This window comes from Geotrypetes seraphini, chromosome 5, assembly GCF_902459505.1.
Source record: "Geotrypetes seraphini chromosome 5, aGeoSer1.1, whole genome shotgun sequence".
NCBI lineage: Eukaryota > Metazoa > Chordata > Amphibia > Gymnophiona > Dermophiidae > Geotrypetes > Geotrypetes seraphini.
This window is the reverse complement of record NC_047088.1, coordinates 136,958,062-136,979,468: the sequence shown is the minus strand read 5'-3', so window position 1 is coordinate 136,979,468 and position 21,407 is coordinate 136,958,062. Positions and strand designations below refer to the sequence as shown.

Here is a 21,407-nt window from a genome sequence, read left to right as displayed (position 1 = left end):
GGTTGAATGTTTGGTTTGGAATCGGCATCAGCATCCACTTCCGGCGAATGGCGTAATCTTGATTGGCAAGCCCGTGCAACATACGACGCCACGGTTTCAAATTGTCTCTTAAGGATAAAGTCCAGCCTGTGGTTCTGTGTATCCTTGAACACCACTCCCCCTTCACTGAGGAGTGAGGTATGCTTTGTAATCTGTGCCAGCAGGGAATCCACCTTTGGTGGACTGAACAGGTGATGAAATTCTGCATCTACCGGGTAAAGTTTTGTCATGGTCTAAGCCACTCGATGGGCTCTCAATGGTCTGTGAGCATCTTAGTAATGTCCGGATGAGAGGGAAAGCATTTGGTCTGAGCCATGTTGCTGCTCATGAGCAAGTACTGGGAAGTCGAGGCCTGAGAATTCTCTATCTTTAATTCTTGGAGAGACTTAGTAACAATCTCCAAAAGCGCTGATGGCTTAAACAGCCTGTGCAGCACAGTTGGGTCCTCTGAGATCCAAGGCTACCACCTGGTCAGAACCTGACTCTCTCAGGCACGAGGCTCTCCCAGGCCAAGCCAACTAATACTGAGGAACCCGACTGGGACAGTAAAGGCATAGATACCGGATTCACTTTATCCCAGTCCTCTTCTGACTTTACCCCCGCATCTTGCGCATGGCTTTGCTGCAAGGAAAATGTGTCCTAAGAGGGAATAACTCCTGGCGCTACCACCATTGCAACCCCCAAGGCATCACTGCAACCACTGTAATTTATGTACGCTTTGCACATCATGCTTATAAATTATGCAGCAAAAGCTGGATCAGGACACTCAGAAGATTCTGATAGGTACTCCTGTGGTCCACTATGGGATTTTACAATAGACTGCGATTCATCTGGGACATCCTTTCGCCATTTCCCGGCTCTATCTGGGATTTCTGACCTGGAACTTGCTCCAAGAGGGACCTCATACCTCTAGAGGAGGCTAAGTCAGTTGCTCCTGCCCCACTCAAGATGGCCACCATGGAGGCGATTTTAGCACTAAAAACTGCCCCATGGAAGCTAAATAAGGGGGTTCAAAAAATTCAGGGAACAGGATTTTAGAGGTAGGGGACCCTGTCCCTAGACCCCAGAAACCTTTAAAAATATAATTTAAAGACCGTCCCCGCCCCCTGATTGTCACAGTCTTACTCACTGTGTTATGCTGGTGCTGGGAGCTGCAAAAGGGCTGAAACTGCATCCAGAGAACTTCTGCCTCAGACAAGCCAGGAGATCCAGATAGCTTGCTTCTTCAGACCGCCCTCAGTCCAACTGGCTGGACGGACCACAAACCCCACTGGAACTCGTGCGTGAACTTGGGAGAGGAAATGCAGTCGGCACCTGGTGAAAAACCGCCATGGGGCCTGTGCTCAAGCTCTTTGCAGACAAAACCTGGAGCGAGCCATGCTCCCAAGGGAATGGTCCCTGAGCTCCCAGACTGTTAACGCAGGGTGGCCAAGCAGACTGCCCCTTGGCTACCTCCCCAGTCTATGTTCTATGAAGCCAGAGATGTCCCTAAATTGGGAGCCTCTGCAGCACCAAAAAGCCTCATGACCAGATTAAAAAAAACCAAATTAACTTTAAAATAAACACAAGTATAACAGACAGGCTCTTACCATCTTGCATGTAGAGAGTAAAACTGGGGTATTACAGGAGATCCCAGAGGGATGGGAAGTGGAGCAGAAAAATATAAATGAGGCTCTCTACACAGGATCTTGTAACCAAAGATACACAACCAAGTATTACAGAATGATTTGCTTTTTGCACTGATAATGCATTTTCATTCAATACATAGACAGACTTTGGAATTCATGGCCGGATGATTTGGTAAAAGTTAGTGTAGCTGGGCTTAAAAAAGGTTTTAGAAAACTCCTGAAAGAAAAGTCCATATACCATTATTAAGGGAAAGCTCTGGAAAGCCACTGCTTATTCCTAGGGGATATAACATGAAAATTATGAATTTTAGGGGATCCTGCCAAATGTACTTGTGACCTAAATTTGCTATTGCTGAAAAACAGCATACTAGGTCTAATGGACATTTTGATCTGACCTAGTATGGCAATTCTTATGTTCAAAACAAGAAAAACTGTAGAACTGATGATCTTGACCAATAGTGTATATTAGTGGTCTCAAACTCACGGCCTGCCAGGTACTATTTTGAGGCCCTCGGTATTATAAAGAACTAGTCTTATAGCCCGTTAAATTAACGGGTGCTAGAATATGTGTGTGTCTGTCTTTATTTCTTTTTCTCTCTCCTTAGCCGCTTTCTGTATTTCTATCTTTCTTTTTTTTTTTTCCTTGGCTGTCCACCACCACCCCTTGTCTGCTCCCCCTGTTCATTCTCCCTTCCTTTTACCTCCCCTGTGTCCTCCCCCACCCCATCACTGCTCACCTTATCCAACAGCAGCCCTTCTCCCTTTATTTTACCTCACCCCTCTTCCTGCTCCCTCGTCCATCAGCACCTCTTCCTGCTCCCCCTGTCCAGCAGTAGGCCTCCCTTCATTCCCCCCCTGTCCATCAGCACCTCTTCCTGCTCCCCATGTCCAGCAATATGCAGTTCAACACCAGAGAAAGAGAAAAAACACTATACACTTTGGAATATAAAAAGAAAGCAGTGCAAATTTACAGTAAAACTGCATTTTCTGTTAATGAAATTTAAAATAAAATTCTTTTTTTCTACTTTTATTGTCTGGCCATTTTATTCATGTTTATCCCAGTTTCTGCTCTCTTCTCTCAGTTTTCTTACCAGGGTTTGCATTCTATTTGGCTCTTCTCTCATTCCTGTCTTCACTTCCTCTCCTACATCCATCTCAGACTTTAACCTTATCTTTCAGTTTTCCTCCATTTATTTTTCTGCATCTCTATCTGCTTCTATTTCTCCAGTTGTTTGTTTTTTTTGGGAGGTTTTTTTTTATTTTTTTTTGCTAACTCCTCCCTTCCAGCATCTTCTCTTTCTCTCTCTTCCCCCTTTATTTTCAGTCTTCTAACCAGTATCTGTCTTGCTCCCTCCATCCAGCATATCTCCTTTGAGTCGCGGGTCAGGCCTGAGATATGAGGCTGGAAGCCGATTACTCCCGGAAGCAGTCCTCCATGTTGTTTGCCGGCCGCTGAAAGGAGGGGGAAGTGCCCCCGCTGCCGCTCCTGTTCAAAGCGGCCTGCTTAGGTTCATGGGCGGCTGTTTTGAACATCGCAGGCCGCTCTCCATATGGTAGCATGTTCCTTCTGACGCCATCGCTCAAACAGGAGCAGCAGCGGTTGGTGCGGGAGGGGGGAGTCGTCGACTTGTTCCACGCTGTGGAGGCGATCGTTGGCAGTGTAGGGCGGAAGCAGGAGGCGGGTCCTCAGCACCGGCCGGGCGGCTCTCGCCGCCAGCCCCCAGGAGCTCGAGCCCGGCGGCAGACATGGCTGGCGTGGCATGGTGAAGGAGGAACAGAGTTCGGTGACGTAAAACCCGCGCATGCGCAATCGTGTTTCCGTGACGGGATCAGGGAACACGATTTTTTAGTGCGCATGCCCGTCCTACCATTTTATTATATTAGATGATTCTTTATGGAAAACTTGTGCCTTAAGTGTCCAGCGGTCGTGTTCTGGAATGTTACCCGCCTCACTGCTGTAACTTCACGTAAGCACTTTCCTGTGTCTGTACGTGATTGTCCTCTCCACTCCACCTCACAATCAAGTATAGACGCAGGAAAGCGTTTGTGTGAGGTTACAGCAGAGGTGGGCAACATTCCAGAATGTAAGGTAACAATTGGAGGCAGTGCAGCTTGTGTATGTGTCCAGTACTGGAGGAGGTGAGAGCTGAAGGCAGTTGTGGATGCGACCACAGAACACTTAAAAAACAAGTTTTCCATAAAGAATCATTCTTTTAATACCAAGGGCCTCAAAATAGTTGGTCCAAAATCTTGTCTCTTGCAGTTGATACTTTGATAGTTTTTCACTTTCTGCATATTGCACTGCTTTCAGCTGTGTATAACTGAAATTATCAGAAGCAATTAAGGAAAGATTTATAAACTATAGTTTATAAATATTTCCTTAATTGCTTCTGATAATTTCAGATTTCAGATAATCCACATTTTGGATTTGTAGGTACTTCTCATGCAAAGTTGTCATTTCTTTAATAAAACATTAACTATTTTTTCTGCAGCCCTCCAAGTACCTAAAAATCCAAAATTTGGCCCTGCAAAGGGTTTGCGTTTGAGACCGCTGGTGTACATCATGAATGGATTAACATAAGAACTGAAAACAAACAAACAGTTCACCACAGGAGTTCCACACAAAAAAACAGCAAAGCCAAAACAAGAAGAAAAACTGTGGAACTGATGATCTTGATGCAGTCCTTATTTGAACAAGGTGCAGATCAAAGAAACCCAAATAAAAAATAAAAATACACAGTAAAAGGTTTGTGGTATAGACCCGACAGGGGCCGTGTTTCGGTTATGAAAGACCTTCTTCTGGGATCTGGTACTGCTATAAGCCACAAGATGGCACTGCCTTACACGGCTACGATTACTCTGTTTTAATTATAGATTTCCATACATTCCTTTGCAGTACACAGTATTTTGTTTTACTTATTTGGCAATCCCTTAACTTGTGGCTTATAGCAGTACCGAACCCCAGAAGAAGGTCTTTCAAGACCGAAACACGGCCTGTGTCAGGTCTATACCATAAACCTTTTACTGTGCATTTTTATTTTGGTTTCTTTGATCTGCACCTTGTTCAAATAAAGACTGCATCAAGATCATCAGTTCCACAGTTTTTCTTTTTGTTTAGGCTTTGCTGTTTTTTTGGGTGGAACTCCTGTGGTGTACTGTTTGTTTCCAATTCTTATGTTCATTCATTCATGATATACACTATTGGTCATAAAAGGGCAATGATGGATACATGACAAAATCAAATAAGTGATGTTAAATTTTATTTCCATGTAGGAGAATTGTCTTTCTGTACATCAGCACAGAGACTACCAGTATAACTGACCTGTTATTCCAGGCTTGCAACATTTCACACAGTGTCTGCTTTTTGGTTATAAGAGACTCGAAGACTGAATGCAGTTGTTGAGGAGTGTCCATTGACTGCGACAGCATCCTTGCCTGGATCTTCTCAATCCAGTTTCGAAACTCCACCTCCTCCATCTATATCAATACACAAATTAAGTCTTGTCAGGAGCTCCAGTTCCAAACTAAAAGAACAAGAACCAGATGTGAAAATGGGTATTGGACAATAAGATATATTTAACAAACACAGTCTGACATATAAATTCCAGCCTTGTATCTTGGAACACTAGCAATCTGTAGAAATCTTCCACTGCTCTTCAGGCAAAAACTGCATAGTGTATTTACTTTAGTAATTTTCTGTTTCTTTATTTTAGAGACTCATTTTAGACACAAGACACACTGTCCTGAAGAAGAAAACTAAAATGTTACTTGAGATATTTTTTTTCAAGTCCCTAAGACCTGATATACCAAATAGAGAATGACACGGTGGCAGCTACCCGTGGGTAGCTGCGGGTAACCCGCCGAAACGGTGGTGGGGGGGGGGAGTGCTCACTACGGGCAAGGGGACAAGGCAATCCACCCCGCCCCGTGGAGCAGTGAATGGCCTTGTCCCCGCAGTTAAGGGAGGGAAGGCATGCGGGTCACCAATTGTGCGGCCCCCCTCCATCTCTCCCTACGGCCAAATCTATCTCCCTCCCCCTTACCTTCGCAGCGCTTTAGTAAAGAAACTTACTGAAGCCGGCGAAGCCTGCCTTCCTGCAGTCGCGTGTGTGTGGGCGGAAGCTTCTCCTCTGACGCAACTTTCGGGCGACCAGGGGGGTGAGCAGGCGACCGAGGGGGAAGGGGATGACCGGAGGGGGGGGGGGGAGAGCGATGTGCCACAGAATAATGGTAAGAGAAAGGGCTAAGGTAGAAAGAAAGAATCCCCCCCCCTCCAAAGGCAGACTGTTGTCTCTGGTTTCTGCTTTAATCTTATTTTCACTTTCCTTCCAGCGTCTACCCTCTCTGTCTCTTCAATCCAGTATCTGCCCCTTCTATCCACTGTCTGCCCTCTCCCCCTTCCATATGGTATCTGCCTTCTTTCTATGCCCCTTGCCCCTTTCCATCCAGCCTGCGCCCCTTCTCTCCTTTTTACATGATTCATTCCAGCTTCACTGCTCTCTTCATTTTTATCTCTCCTACACCAGATCTAGCATCTTTGTCCCTCTCTCCTTATTTCTTTGTTGAGCCCCTTCCCAGCATCAATCTCTATTTTCTCATTCCTCTGTCTCTCCCCTTTCCCTCATCTAATCTCTCCATTCCAACCTGACTCATTCCCCGCCTCTAATCTCCCTGCCAGCTGTTTCCTTCCTTTTTTCCTCCTCCCCTGTCCAGCAGTAACTTTTCTCCCTTCCCTCCTCCCCTATCCAACAGTAACGGGTGTATGTGTGTGTGTGTGTCTGATGCTGCAGGCGGAAACAAAATTCCCGCAGTTGATGCTGGGGGGGGGGGGGTGCAGGAGAAAACAACATTCCCACAAAGTTGCGTGCATTCGCCACATAGAAACACAATGGCAACCAACAAAGTGCTCAACTCCTGCCCCCAGCAATCCGGGACCCACCATGAAGGCGGCTGGGAATAGGACGGCCTGGGCCTGCATGGCAACACGTCTTCCTGGTGCTGCTCACATTTGTGCACAAGCTGCCGCCTGCAGCATGGACCAACACCTGTGCACGGCACGCCCGGGCCATCTTTCCCCAAGATGCGCCACAGGCAAGCGCGCACCTCGTCACAGCGGCCCCATCAACTGGGTCAAACAGCACACCTCCGCCAGAACTGAGAGGGCCCAGGACCACCAGAGAACAACACCAGCAAACCGACAGCACCCCGGCCGTCGATATGGCCGCGGGTAGTATTTTGTTTTTTTAATTTGCAAGAGCACCACCAACTGCACATGTACCCCCGGAAGAGGCCATGCCGTGTATCAGAACATGTCGGCACCCGACCCGGAGGTGACAGAAGGCCGCGGTTCAGACCCTCCATCGGGCCGGATTTGAAAGCTAAACGGGTCAGATATGGCCCGTGGGCCGTAGTTTGCCCATGTCTGGACTAAGCTCATGAATTTTGGTTCCTTACAAACTAAAGTCAATTTTTGTTTAAGCTTGAAAATAAAGCAGAACTCTTTATTTTCCCATCAATTAAGACTGTGTATTGTTTTGTGAAAATCCTGATATCCTAAAGCCAAGTCCAGAGTGTGCAGGGCAGGCATTGCATCTTGGGCACTAGGTGTAAACACTCAACCATCCGCTCAATCGGACAGGGCTCTAGCCAGCTGTGAGGAGGTAGCTGGGTGTCCCTGTCACAGCATGTACTTGATAAAATATATGTGCATCAAAGCACACCTTTTACCAATGGGCAAAAAGGACAGTGGCTCTGTGACTTACATTATAGCTTTTGTTTTTTGTTTGTTGTTTTTTAATACACTCCATCCAAATAAAGAGACCATTACCATAAAGCACAGTTACTTCTGTAACAGGTGTTATCTAGGGACTGCAGAAAGATATTCTCACATGTGGGTTAAATGTCATCCATGGAGCCCCAGTACAGACAGTTTTAAAAGTGCATCACCACTTTAAGAACTTAAGTTCACGACTGCCTGCATCGTGCATGTGTGTCTTCCTGCCTAACTCAGGATCACCCTCAGTTCCGTAAGCAAGCTAAGAAGCCAGCCAGGGGTGGGTTGTGAGAATATCTGTCTGCTGTCGCTGGATAATACTTGTTATGGTAAGTAACTGTGCTTTATCCCAGGATAAGCAGGCAGCATATTCTCACATGTGGAACTCTAGCTTACTACAATGGAATGGAGGGAGTGTTAGCTATTAAGAAAATAAATTTTACAAGATGGCTTGGCTGAAGTGACCCTCACATCTGGAATTAAATTCCAGACAGTAGTGAGATGTGAATGTATGAACTGAGGACCAAGTTGCTGCTGTACAGAGTTCATCAATAGGAGTTGAGCGTAGGAAAGCAAGTGAAGCTGCCATAGCTTGTACTTTGTGGACTGTGACGCAACTCCCAGTTGCAGCCCAGCCTTAAAATAAGAGAAAGCGATATAAACCTCTAACCATATAGATATAGTTCTCTTGGATTCAGGACATCCCAACATATTAGGATCAAAGGAGACAAAAAGTTGAAGAGATGCTCTATGTGACTGAATTCTTTGTAAGTAGGAAGCCAAGGCTCATTTGAAACGAGAATATGAAGAGCCGTTTCTCCAGAATGAGAAGGAGGCTTAGGAAGAACATTAGAAATACGGTAGATCGATTTAGATGACACTCCATGACTACTTTTGGAAGGAACTTCGGATGGGTGCAAAGCACAACTTTGTCATGATGAAACACTGTGAACGGTGGATCTGCCACCAGTGCTTGAAGTTCACTTATTCTTCGAAAAGAGGTAAGGGAGATGAGAAAAAAAAACACTTTCCAAGAGAGGTATTTCAGATAAGCCGAAGACATTGGTTCAAAAGGAGACTTCATAAGTCTAGAGAGAACAACATTGAAAGCCCAAAACACTGGAGGTGGTTTGACCTTGAAAAGGTCTGTTAATGAATCTGGACACAACAGGATGAGCAGAGATTTACATAGTAACATAGTAGATGACGGCAGATAAAGACCCGAATGGTCCATCCAGTCTGCCCAACCTGATTCAATTTAATTTTTTTTTTTTTTTTCTTCTTAGCTATTTCTGGGCGAGAATCCAAAGCTTTACCCGGTACTGTGCTTGGGTTCCAACTGCTGAAATCTATGTTTAGACTTACTCCAGCCCATCTACACCCTCCCAGCCATTGAAGCCCTCCCCTGCCCATCCTCCTCCAAATGGCCATGCACAGACACAGACCGTACAAGTCTGCCCAGTAACTGGCCTAGTTCAATCTTTAATATTATTTTCTGATTCTAAATCTTCTGTGTTCATCCCACGCTTCTTTGAACTCAGTCACAGTTTTACTCTCCACCACCTCTCTCGGGAGCTCATTCCAGGCATCCACCACCCTCTCCGTAAAGTAGAATTTCCTAACATTGCCCCTGAATCTACCACCCCTCAACCTCAAATTATGTCCTCTGGTTTTACCATTTTCCTTTCTCTGGAAAAGATTTTGTTCTACGTTAATACCCTTTAAGTATTTGAATGTCTGAATCATATCTCCCCTGTCTCTCCTTTCCTCTAGGGTATACATATTCAGGGCTTCCAGTCTCTCCTCATACGTCTTCTGGCGCAAGCCTCCTATCATTTTCGTCGCCCTCCTCTGGACCGCCTCAAGTCTTCTTACGTCTTTCGCCAGATACGGTCTCCAAAACTGAACACAATACTCCAAGTGGGGCCTCACCAATGACCTGTACAGGGGCATCAACACCTTCTTCCTTCTACTGACTACGCCTCTCTTTATACAGCCCAGAATCCTTCTGGCAGCAGCCACTGCCTTGTCACACTGTTTTTTCGCATTTAGATCTTCGGACACTATCACCCAAAGGTCCCTCTCCCCGTCCGTGCATATCAGCTTCTCTCCTCCCAGCATATACGGTTCCTTCCTATTATTAATCCCCAAATGCATTACTCTGCATTTCTTTGCATTGAATTTTAGTTGCCAGGCATTAGACCATTCCTCTAACTTTTGCAGATCCTTTTTCATATTTTCCACTCCCTCTTCGGTGTCTACTCTGTTACAAATCTTGGTATCATCTGCAAAAAGGCACAATTTTCCTTCTAACCCTTCAGCAATGTCACTTACATACATAATGAACAGGATTGGCCCCAGCACCGAACCCTGAGGGACTCCACTAGTCACCTTTCCTTCCTTCGAGCGACTTCCATTAACCACCACCCTCTGGCGTCTGTCCGACAGCCAGTTTCTGACCCAGTTCACCACTTTGGGTCCTAACTTCAGCCCTTCAAGTTTGTTCAACAGCCTCCTATGAGGAACTGTATCAAAGGCTTTGCTGAAATCCAAGTAAATTACATCTAGCATATGTCCTCGATCCAGCTCTCTGGTCACCCAATCAAAAAATTCAATCAGGTTCGTTTGGCACGATTTACCTTTTGTAAAGCCATGTTGCCTCGGATCCTGTAACCCATTAGATTCAAGGAAATACACTAGCCTTTCTTTCAGCAACACTTCCATTATTTTTCCAACAACTGAAGTGAGGCTCACCGGCCTGTAGTTTCCTGCTTCATCCCTGTGACCACTTTTATGAATAGGGACCACATCCGCTCTCCTCCAATCCCCAGGAATCACTCCCGTCTCCAGAGATTTGTTGAACAAGTCTTTAATAGGACTCGCCAGAACCTCTCTGAGTTCCCTTAGTATCCTGGGATGGATCCCGTCTGGTCCCATCGCTTTGTCCACCTTCAGTTTTTCAAGTTGCTCATAAACACCCTCCTCCGTGAACGGCACAGAATCTACTCCATTTTCTCGTGTAACTTTGCCGATCAATCTCGGTCCTTCTCCAGGATTTTCTTCTGTGAACACAGAACAGAAGTATTTGTTTAGCACATTTGCTTTCTCCTCATCACTCTCCACATATTTGTTCCCAGCATTTTTTAGCCTAGCAATTCCATATCTTCCTCCTTTCACTAATATATCTGAAAAAATTTTTATCTCCCTTTTTTACATTTTTAGCCATTTGTTCTTCCGCCTGTGCCTTCGCCAAACGTATTTCTCTCTTGGCTTCTTTCAGTTTCACCCTGTAGTCCTTTCTGCTCTCCTCTTCTTGGTTTTTTTTATATTTCATGAACGCCAACTCTTTCGCCTTTATTTTCTCAGCCACTAGGTTGGAGAACCATATCGGCTTCCTTTTTCTCTTGTTTTTATTGATTTTCTTCACATAAAGGTCCGTAGCCATTTTTATCGCTCCTTTCAGCTTAGACCACTGTCTTTCCACTTCTCTTATGTCCTCCCATCCTAACAGCTCTTTCTTCAGGTACTTTCCCATTGCATTAAAGTCCGTACGTTTGAAATCTAGGACTTTAAGTATCGTGCGGCCGCTCTCCACTTTAGCCGTTATATCAAACCAAACCGTTTGATGATCGCTACTACCCAGGTGAGCAACCACTCGAACATTAGAGATACTCTCTCCATTTGTGAGGACCAGATCCAATATCGCTTTTTCCCTTGTGGGTTCCGTCACCATTTGTCTGAGCAGAGCCTCTTGAAAGGCATCCATAATCTCCCTACTTCTTTCCGATTCCGCAGACGGAACATTCCAGTCCGCATCCGGCAGGTTGAAATCTCCCAACAGCAGAACCTCCTCTTTCCTTCCAAACTTTTGGATATCCACAATCAGATCCTTATCAATTTGCTGCGATTGAGTCGGAGGTCTGTAGACTACACCCACGTAGATAGAAGTTCCATCTTCTCTTTTCAGAGCAATCCATATCGCTTCTTCCTCTCCCCAGGTCCCTTGCATTTCGGTCGCTTGGATATTGATCTTTACATAGAGAGCTACTCCTCCACCTTTATGACCATCTCTGTCCTTCCTAAAAAGATTATATCCCGGTATGTTTGCATCCCATCCATGTGATTCACTGAACCATGTCTCTGTGATAGCAACAATATCTAGATCTGCCTCTAATATCAGGGCTTGCAGATCATGAACTTTGTTGCTTAGACTGCGAGCATTTGTGGTCATCGCTTTCCAGCTATTTTTCAGCGATAATCTCCTTTTTCGTATGGATTTTTGTGTCGTTTCACTTTCCGTTGCAATACTAAGAAATGAGTTGCTGATATTGCTTATGTTGCAGCCTTTACTACTATCACATCTTTTCTTTTGCCGGGGGTGGTTTCTATAATTGTCCTTCGTACATACACCACCCCCACCTTCTAGTTTAAATGCCTAGAAAAATATTGTCTAAATTTCTCTGCAAGGTTTCTTTTTCCTGCTGTAGTAATATGTAGCCCATCAGTGCAATATAGCTTCTTGTCCTTCCATGTATTTCCCCATCCTCCTATGTACCTGAAGCCTTCTTGATGACACCAGGCTCTGAGCCATCTATTAAAGTCCTCTGTGTTTTTCATTCTTTGCTCTCCTTTTCCATATGCAGGCAGTATTTCAGAAAAAGCTACCAGAAAAAATTTACCATCAATTGAGCTGTGAAAAGCACTGATAGCATTGAGATGAACTCGAATCGAAGTGGTCTTGAGGCCTAAATTGGATAAATGTAGAAGAAATTCAAAACTGCAGATATAAAGGAAGATATAGTATCTTGATGATGAAAAGTACACCAAGTAGAAAACCATGTCCATTTCTGCTGGTGACACTGCTGTGCAGAAGGTTTTCATGATGCTTCTAAGATAAGTACAGCGAAATGTTCTACTATCAGTTCCAGCTTTATATTTTGTTGGACTCCTTCACCTATAGCTCGATATGAACTATGTACGCTGCACTGTGGTTATAGCAGCAGCCAAGTATGAATGTGTTTTTGTAGTTTTTCACATTTTTTATTTATACTGAGGCACTTTTGTGCACATTAATTCACAATGGGGGTGAGATCAGGGATGTTACACCTTCAAAACCCTGCTGGGTACACAGAGTGACATCTGGCGCTTTGGTCTATTTAGCGTCTAGTTGTGTAAACTGAGGACTCCCCCCACCACACTTAAATTTAATTGTATCTCACTTCTACATCTTTGTGTGTGAACCATTGTTCTTGGCTGCTACTATCTTCACTTTATCCTTGAAGAATTTTAGATTTCTATTTTGTGACATTCTTCTAAGTAGGTTCTTATTTTGAAATCTAAGATATGTCTGACAGTATGACAAAGATGAACCTCAGTCCATGTCAACCCAAGAGGTAACAAGGTGTCAGATGTAAAGCCTGTAGATTGAGATGCCGAAGATATCCGTGACTCTGCGTTAGAAGAGATGGAAAAGTCTGAAGAGGCATTGGTTCCTTGATACTGAGCCTGGCCATTAGAATCATAGTGGCAGATTCTTGCTTGAGCTTGACAAGTGTCTCGAAGATGAGAGGGATTGGAGGAAACACATAAAGAAACTTGTGTGTCCAATTCAGAAGAAATGCATCCGGTTCCAGGCATTGGGGAGAATACTGTCTGGAGCAAAATTGAGGCACCTTGTGATTGTGGAGGGGATGCAAACAGGTCTATCTGAGGGGTCCGCAAAGAGAAAATATGTGATGCAGAACTGCAGAGTTGAGCATCAACTCGTATGCTAAAGAAACCTGCTGAATCTGTCTGCGAGAGAATTCTGATTCTCTTGAATGCATACTGCCTTCAAATATATATTCTGAGCAATTACCAAGTTCCAAGCCTTCTGGGCCTCTTGACAATGAAAGAGAGAACCCATGCCTCCTTGCTTGTTATGTAATACATTGCAATCTGAATGTCCGTGGGGATTAGGAGGATGTAGTTAGTCACAATGTGCTGAAATGTTTCGAGAGCATCATATATCATTCTGAGTTCCAAAAGGTTTAGACAAAAAAAACTGGTTCTAGTAGACTAGCAACTTTGAGTGCAAAAAACGTCCAGATAAACCCCACAAGCGTAGGAGGATGAGTGCGTGGTCAGAACCTTCTGATGTGGAGGCATGTGGAACAAAAAAACATTGGAAAGTAGAACATAAGCATTGCCTCTGACAGGTCAGACCAGGGGGTCCATCGTGTCCAGCAGTCCGCTCCCGTGGCGGCCCCCCAGGTCCGTGACCTGTAAGTGGTCCTTTACCTAAATTGTTTATTCTCTATTCATTTATTACCTGTAGCTATACCCTTCAATCCCCTTCTCCTTCAGGTAGTCATCCAATCCTTTCTTGAAGTCCAATATTGTACTCTGTCCTATCACCACCTCTGGGAGTGTATTCCAGGTGTCCACCACCCACTGAGTGTAGAAGAACTTCCTAGTGTTCGTTTTGAATCTGTCTCCTTTCAATTTTTCTGAATGCCCCCTTGTTTTTGTTGGCCCAGTTAGCCTGAAGAATCTGTTCCTTCTCCACCTTCTCTATGCCTTTCATGATTTTATAAGTCTCTATCATGTCCCCTCTAAGTCTCCGCTTTTCCAGGATAAAGAGCCCCAGCTTCTCCAACCTTTCAGCATATGAAAGATTTTCCATACCCTTTATTATCCTTATTGCTCTTCTCTGGACCCTTTCGAGTATCGCCATGTCCTTCTTAAGGTACGGCGACCAGTACTGGATACAGTACTACAGATGTGGGCGAATCATAGCTCGATACAGTGGTAGAATAACCTCCTTCATTCTGGTAGTGATACCCTTTTTGATTATGCCCAACATTCTGTTCGCTTTCTTTGAGGCCGCTGCACATTGCGCTGCCGGCTTCATTGTTTTATCCACCAATACCCCCAAGTCTTTTTCTAGGCTGCCTTCTCCCAGTACCCTCCCTCCCATCATATAGCTGTACATTGGGTTCCCCTTCCCCACATGCAAGACCTTACATTTTTCTACATTGACGCTCATCTGCCATCTCTTTGCCCATTCACTCAGTCTGTTCAGGTCTCCTTGTAATTCTTTGCAATCCTCAGTAGTTCTGACTCTACTGGAGAGTTTTGTGTCATCTGCAAATTTTATAACTTTGCACTTTGTCCCTGTTTCCAGGTCGTTTATGAATATGTTGAACAGCAGCGGTCCCAACACTGACCCCTGTGGGACCCCACTTGTGACCCTTTTCCAATCCGAGTAGTGTCCCTTTACTCCTACCCTCTGTTTCCTGTCTGCCAGCCAATTCCTGATCCATCTGTGCACGTCCTCTACCACCCTGTGGCTCCACAGTTTCTTCAGTAGGCGCTCGTGGGGTACCTTGTCGAAGGCTTTTTGGAAATCGAGATATACGATGGCTATGGGGTCAATAAGAACATGAGATCATCCACCACTGCAGAGATAGTCAAAGTGTAATGTGTTGAGACAATGGGTCAAGAGCTTGAGACCACAGACATGCAAGAGTCTATTGAGGAGTCTTGAAATGAAGTCTTGTAAACGGAGTAACATGGACCATGGAAGCCATGTGACCCAGGAGTACCATCAGATGTCTGGCCAAGATTGATGGGAGAAGATAAGTCTGATCACAAAGCTGAATCAAATTTTGTTGTCTTTGCTGAGGGAGAAACGGTCTGAGATAAATGGTGTATAGCAGAGCTCTGATAAATCACAGATTTCAAAATGGTTGAAGTTGGGATTTGGGAAAAATGATTACGAATCCCAAATGCTGAAAGAAGAGAATTGTGAACTGAGTCATGCGAGAACCCTTTGCGAGGTTGGATCAGGGACAGGAAAAACCTGGAGACCCTGCACCTGTAAGGCTGCTGCCGCTACAACCAGGTACTTGATGAATATTCTGGAAGAGGATGCAAGGCCAAAAGGCATGACTCTATATTGATAATGGTGCTGCGTATCTGAAATCTGAGTAATTTCCAGAAAGTTTGGATGTACTGGAATATGAGAAGAAACTTCTTTGCAGATCTAGAAAGCATAGTTAGTCGTTGCAATCTAAGAGGGAATATAAAGTTATCAGAGGCAATATATGAAACTTTTCCCCCAAGCAGAAATTTGTTCAGGCCCCTGAGGTCTACAATTGTCCATAGACCTCCCTTCCCTTTTGGGATGAGGAAATACCAGAAGTAAAATCCCCGGTTCCTCTGCAGAGGTGAAACTTTTCTTTGAGGAGAAGAGATACCATCTCCCAAAGAAGAAGAGATGTCTTGAAAAGAGACTCTCTTGGAGGATGATCTGAAGGCATAGTAATTAAGTGAAGAGAAAGTCGTTCTCAAAAAAAAAAAAAAATTAAAATTTTAAAAAAATATATAATGGCCTCCTTCTCTACAGCCACTCCCAAACCTCTGGGCTTTTGGAATCAAAAAGAAGATGGAGTAAAAGTGGTATGGCAAATGTTTATTAAGGAACAGGTGTAGGGAAAAAGATAAAGTAAATGGATGTCTTCTAAAAGGTACTGTATAAACATTGATGGAACAGTGGAAGACATGTTGCAAGAAAAAAACCTGGTTGATCCTGCTTTGAGGATAAAACAGTAGAAGGTTCTAAGATGGTGGAAATCTAACTTACAGTCTCTACACCCATTAGATCCCGCCATTTCATGTATAATTGTATCAAAACAACAGGAAAGAGCCAACTTACAGGCTCTATGCCCCATGGTTGTATCCTGAAGCAGTCGCAACTCATTTGATGCATGTCAAGTTGCTTGCTGAATACCATGTGAAGGAATCCAATTTTACAGACTCTACACCCATGTTAGATTCCTCCTTAGACTATGGGTAAGCAGATTCAGCCCGATACATTCTAGGTATGGGAAAGGATTGAGAGATATGATGAAATTCCTGTAGATGTTGAAAAGGAAGGTATCCATCAAAAGAAGGCAGTTTCTAAACAAGGTGCTTCACATAGGAGATATAGAAATTGTAATTTGGTACTCTGTTCGCCAACATGGAGTTTTGGTAGAAGGGACCTCCAAATTTGCCCATAGTGCACCTTTCACATACTGGTGGCACTGAGGCATAGACTCTCGATGTAGTAGATTTCTTCAAAGTCAACTCTACCACCAGTGACTGGTATTTATATATACAGTCAAAGTTTCTGGAAGCCCCTGTAATGGTAAGGGGTGTTTCCTAGTTCTTATGAAGAGTCTCTTTGACTGGTTCTTTAGGAGGCTGATCATAATCTAAGTGCTCCAAGTATTCAGTACTGTAGGCAGAATTAGCTTCTAGTTTGAGTAGTAGCTCTTTCTCCAACTATCTAACAAATATAGTGAAAGAAAGTCTTTCAGTAGAAAATTTAGCCGTTGGTGGACACTTGTGTGGAAAATTTTCCAAAGGAGTGTTGTAAGGCTCTGTTGTAGACTCAGAGAAATCCTCAATTGAATCAGACTATAAATCAGAGGGATATGAAAGCATTAGTGAAGAAATATATTCAGATCGATGCTTACTTTGAGTCTGGTACTGATCTAATGTAGTAGGAAGAAATATGATGCAAAGCTGTTTTTCTCTTCGAAGAACGAGAGAGAGCGATGTTTTTGCTTTGAAGCATGCAAGGAGGAACGATGCTTATTGGACTGTCGATGAAGAACTGGACCGGTGATAGGAGGATCTATACTTAGACATGGAACCAGTTGCAGGACCTGATAGATATGTACTTAGGTTGGGCCGGTACTGAGGAAAAAAATGTTCCTCTTTTTCTTTTCTTTTAAAAAGAAGTAAAATTAAAAATAAATTAAGAACAGAAAAAAACGCATAACCGGGAAGGCAAATGGCAAAAAACTGAACAATGTTCAGAGACACTATTTCTTAGCTCCATGGAAAACTAAGAACTGAGGATCTGCGAGCCTGCGTCGGGTGAGAAGGCACTTGTGCATGCTCAGTGTGGGCAGTTTGTGAACTTTCTTAAGTTCTTAAAGTGGTGATACACTTTAAAAGCTGTCCGTAATGGGGCTCCGTGGAAGACGTCACCCACATGAGAATATGCTGCCTGTTTGTCCTGGGATAATGCTGTTTCCTGTTGTTGATATCTAACTCTTTGTTCTGTCTGTGTGTTGGAACTTGCCTCTACCACGGACTGCATCATAAGGTGCCCTGTTTTAATCAATCAACTTCCCAGTGTCAAGCTTCAAGCAGCAGAGAATAGCCCTCTGCTTCCTGCTCCAGTTTCTCCCCCTCTCAGGCAGCTACAGGGAACTGAACGGAGGTGAGCACAGAGTGGAGACAGCACAGTGTTAAAACAGAAGAACAGTCTACTATGCCCTAATTCTCAACCCATTTTTCCTTCTCCTATTCTCTACACCTCTTGTCTGCAGGAGCAGGAACAGCGAGACTGGAGTGAATAGTAGAGCAGAAAAGAATATGGTTTTTGTCTTCATATTTCTAATTTGTGGTCACTTGTTCTGTATTTTGAGGTCAGTTTTCTGCATATGTGGAGTAAGTTATTCTGTTAAAATGTAAATTCTACACACAAATCTACAGGAGTTTATGGCTCCAAAACTATGAGCCTTGACATCACCCTCCAAGAGCCACCCCAGCCTGGGTATAAACAAAGGAGATGCAATCTGCTAACCAATTGTGTTTGCCGTAGACCACTCCCAACTGATTAGGTGCTTTGAGCCTGGGTCTAGCAGGGAGGGGACATTTTTTGAAGTACTTGCATTTCCTGGGACAAAGCTTTGGGAGATCTCTTGCTTTGCACACTTCTAAAAGCTACGTTACCCAGAATTTTACATTTGGGTCATTCCATGTCAAGTGGACCAATACTGAAAACCGTCCATGCTCGACCACCTTGAAATCCAACCAAATTTTACAGGGGTGTTGTCTAGGGTCTCAAAAGACACTCTGCAAACATTTTTGAATCTATTTCAATTTGATCCACTCCCATGCCTCGTGTGACCAAACACGCCAACTTTGCTTAAGCACTGCAGAAGAGGGAAACTACCTAGGAGTCTGAAATTTTGCAGTTTAGTTCAACACCTTTTGGCAAGTTTATGTGCCAAGTTTGAAATCTTTTGTGAACGTGCTTCCATTTCTACAGGTCAGCAAAGTAGGCAAAAAAATTCACAAATGAAAGTTTTGGCACAGTTTGGCTCCATAGTGCTACTGGTAGGTAAGTTAGCTGAGGGTACAACTTTACCAGCAGACATGAGGTACTTCCAAGATTTGCAATATAAGCTTTTAGTCAAGTGAAGCTGAAGATATGACCATCCCAAACAGCACAGTTACTTACCGTAACAGGTGTTATCCAGGGAAAGCAGGCAGATATTCTCTACATGTGGGTGATGTCACCGACGGAGCCCCCCTAGCTAGCTGACGTTCTCGCAAGCAGACTTACTTGAAGATCTTCAAGCTTGCGAGTGGACCTTACAAGTGCCTCTCCCGCCCGACCCAGGGCATGCATCTCCTCAGCATGGGCTCAGTTCAGATAGCTAGCAAAGAAGCCAACCTGGGGAGGTGGGTGGGTTGCGAGAATATCTGCCTGTTGTCCCTGGATAACACCTGTTACTGTAAGTAACTGTGCTTTATCCCAGGACAAGCAGACAGCATATTCTCTACATGTGGGAGACCTCCAAGCTAACCAAAATGGGAAGGAGGGAGAGTTGGCAAGTTAGAACAGATTTTGCAAAACTGACTGGCCAAAATGGCCGCACGTCTGGAGAAAACATCCAGACAGTAGTGAGAGGTGAATGTATGAACCGAGGACCACGTGGCAAACTTGCAGATTTCCTCAAGTGGAGTCGAGTGGCAGAAAGCAACCAATGCCACCACTGCTCTGACCTTGTGGCCAGTGACTCGATCCAGCAGGGAGAGACTAGGCTGAGCGTAACAGAAAGAGATACAAGCGGCCAACCAATTAGAAATGGTCCGCTTAGAAAGAGAGCGTCAGAAGCGATTAGGATCGAAAAAGATGAACAGCTGGGGAGCAGTACGATGAGGAGCCATGCGCTGCAAGTAGAAGGCCAGCGCACGCTTACAGTCAAGAGAATGCAGAGCCACTTCTCCAGGATGAGAATGGGGCTTCAGAAAAAAACACAGGAAGAACAATGGATTGGTTGATGTGAAAATCTGAAACAACCTTAGGCAAGAATTTAGGATGGGTACAGAGAACCACCTTATCATGTATGAATACAGTGAAAGGCGGGTCCGCCACCAAGGCCTGAAGCTTACTGACCGACGGGCAGAAGTGAGAGCAACCAGAAACACCACCTTCCAAGTGAGAAACTTCAAATGAGCCTGCGCCAGCGGCTCAAAAGGGGGCTTCATTAATTGCGCAAGGACCACGTTGAGATCCCAAACCACAGGAGGAGGTTTAAAGGCCGGATGAACGTGAAAGAGGCTCTTCATGAAGCAGGAAACCACAGGATGAACAAAGAGAGGCTTCCCATCAATCGGCTGATGAAAAGCAGCGATGGCACTGAGGTGAACTCGAATCGATGAGGACTGGAGTCCAGCGCCAGACAAGTGCAATAGATAATCCAGGACAGAAGACAAGGAGGCAGACTGCGGATCTTGACACTGCCGAGCGCACCAAGAAGAGAAATGAGTCCACTTCTGATGATAACAGCGGTGAGTGGACGCCTTCCAAGACGCCTCCAGGACATCCAGCACAGACTGAGAGAACTGGAACGAGGGCATTAAGTCTCGAGGAACCAAGCTGTTAAGTGCAGAGACTGCAGCTGGGATGAAGCAGAGATCCCCAACTCTGCGTAAGCAGAGAAGGAAAAACAGGCAGAAGAAGAGGCTCCCTGGAACTGAGCTACAACAGAAGGGAGAACCACGGTTGGCGGGGCCACCGAGGAGCTATCAGAATCATGGTGGCGTGCATGGACTTGAGCATGACGAGAGTCTTCAGAATCAGAGGGAAAGGAGGGAACACATACAGAAACAGGTGTGTCCAATCCAGAAGAAAGGCACTCGCCTCGATCCTGTGAGGGGTGTAAACTCTGGAGCAGAAGCGGGGCAACTTGTGATTGAGGGGGGATGCAAACAGATCGACATCCGGAATCCCCCAACGAGCAATCACCTGACGCAGGGTTGAGGAATGGAGAGACCATTTGTGAGGCTGTAGAAGACAACTTAACTTGTCCGCCACACAATTGCGCTGGCCCTGAATGTAGACCGCCTGAAGGAAAATGTTGCGGCGAATGGCCCAATCCCAGAGCCGCATCGCATCCCGGCACAGGGACAGGGACCCTGTGCCCCCCTCTTTGTTGATATAATACATGGCGACCTGGTTGTCCGTGTGAACCAGCACCACACGGTCATGAAGCAGTTGACAAAAAGCCTTCAGAGTGTGGAAAACCGCCAGAAGCTCCAGCAGATTGATGTGACAGTCGGCACTGGTCCAGAGACCCTGAGTGTGAAGACCGTCCAGATGGGCTCCCCAAGCATAGGCTGACGAGTCCATCGTGAGGACCTTCTGCGGAGGAGGAACATGAAACAGAAAACCTCTGGAAAGTTTGGAAGAGAGCATCCACCAGCAGAGAGACTGTCTCAACAAAGAAGTGACGACAATGGGTCGAGAAACAGGATCCCGATCCTGGTTCCATTGGGACGCCAGAATCCATTGAAGAATACGGAGGTGAAGTCTGGCAAAAGGAGTCACATGAACCGTAGAGGCCATGTGACCGAGCAGGACCATCATGAGCTGAGCCAGGGCCAAGGACAGGAGGGCCACCCGCTGGCACAGACGAACAAAGCCTCCTGATGAGGCCGAGGCAAGAAGGAGCGGAGACGATCCGTGTCCAGGTCCGCTCTGATAAACTCGAGGGACTGAGACGGACAGAGGTGAGACTTGGGAAAGTTCACCTCGAAGTCGAGACTCTGGAGGAGTGAAATAGTCTGATTCGTCGCTCGCAGAACCTCCTGGGAAGATGACGCTTTGATCAACCAGTCGTCGAGTTAGGGAAACA

At 45.1% G+C, this 21,407-nt stretch overlaps 1 protein-coding gene across 8 annotated transcripts in view; it reads right to left on the bottom strand.

Annotated features, from left to right (window-relative positions):
* Positions 1-21,407, bottom strand: part of PIKFYVE (phosphoinositide kinase, FYVE-type zinc finger containing) — a 936,520-nt gene that overhangs the window by 237,181 nt on the left and 677,932 nt on the right. For all 8 annotated transcript variants that reach the window (XM_033947121.1, XM_033947126.1, XM_033947127.1 and 5 more), the window contains one exon: positions 4,990-5,144. In XM_033947121.1, coding sequence (XP_033803012.1) covers positions 4,990-5,144 — 155 coding nt within the window. The remainder of the gene's footprint in view (positions 1-4,989; positions 5,145-21,407) is intronic.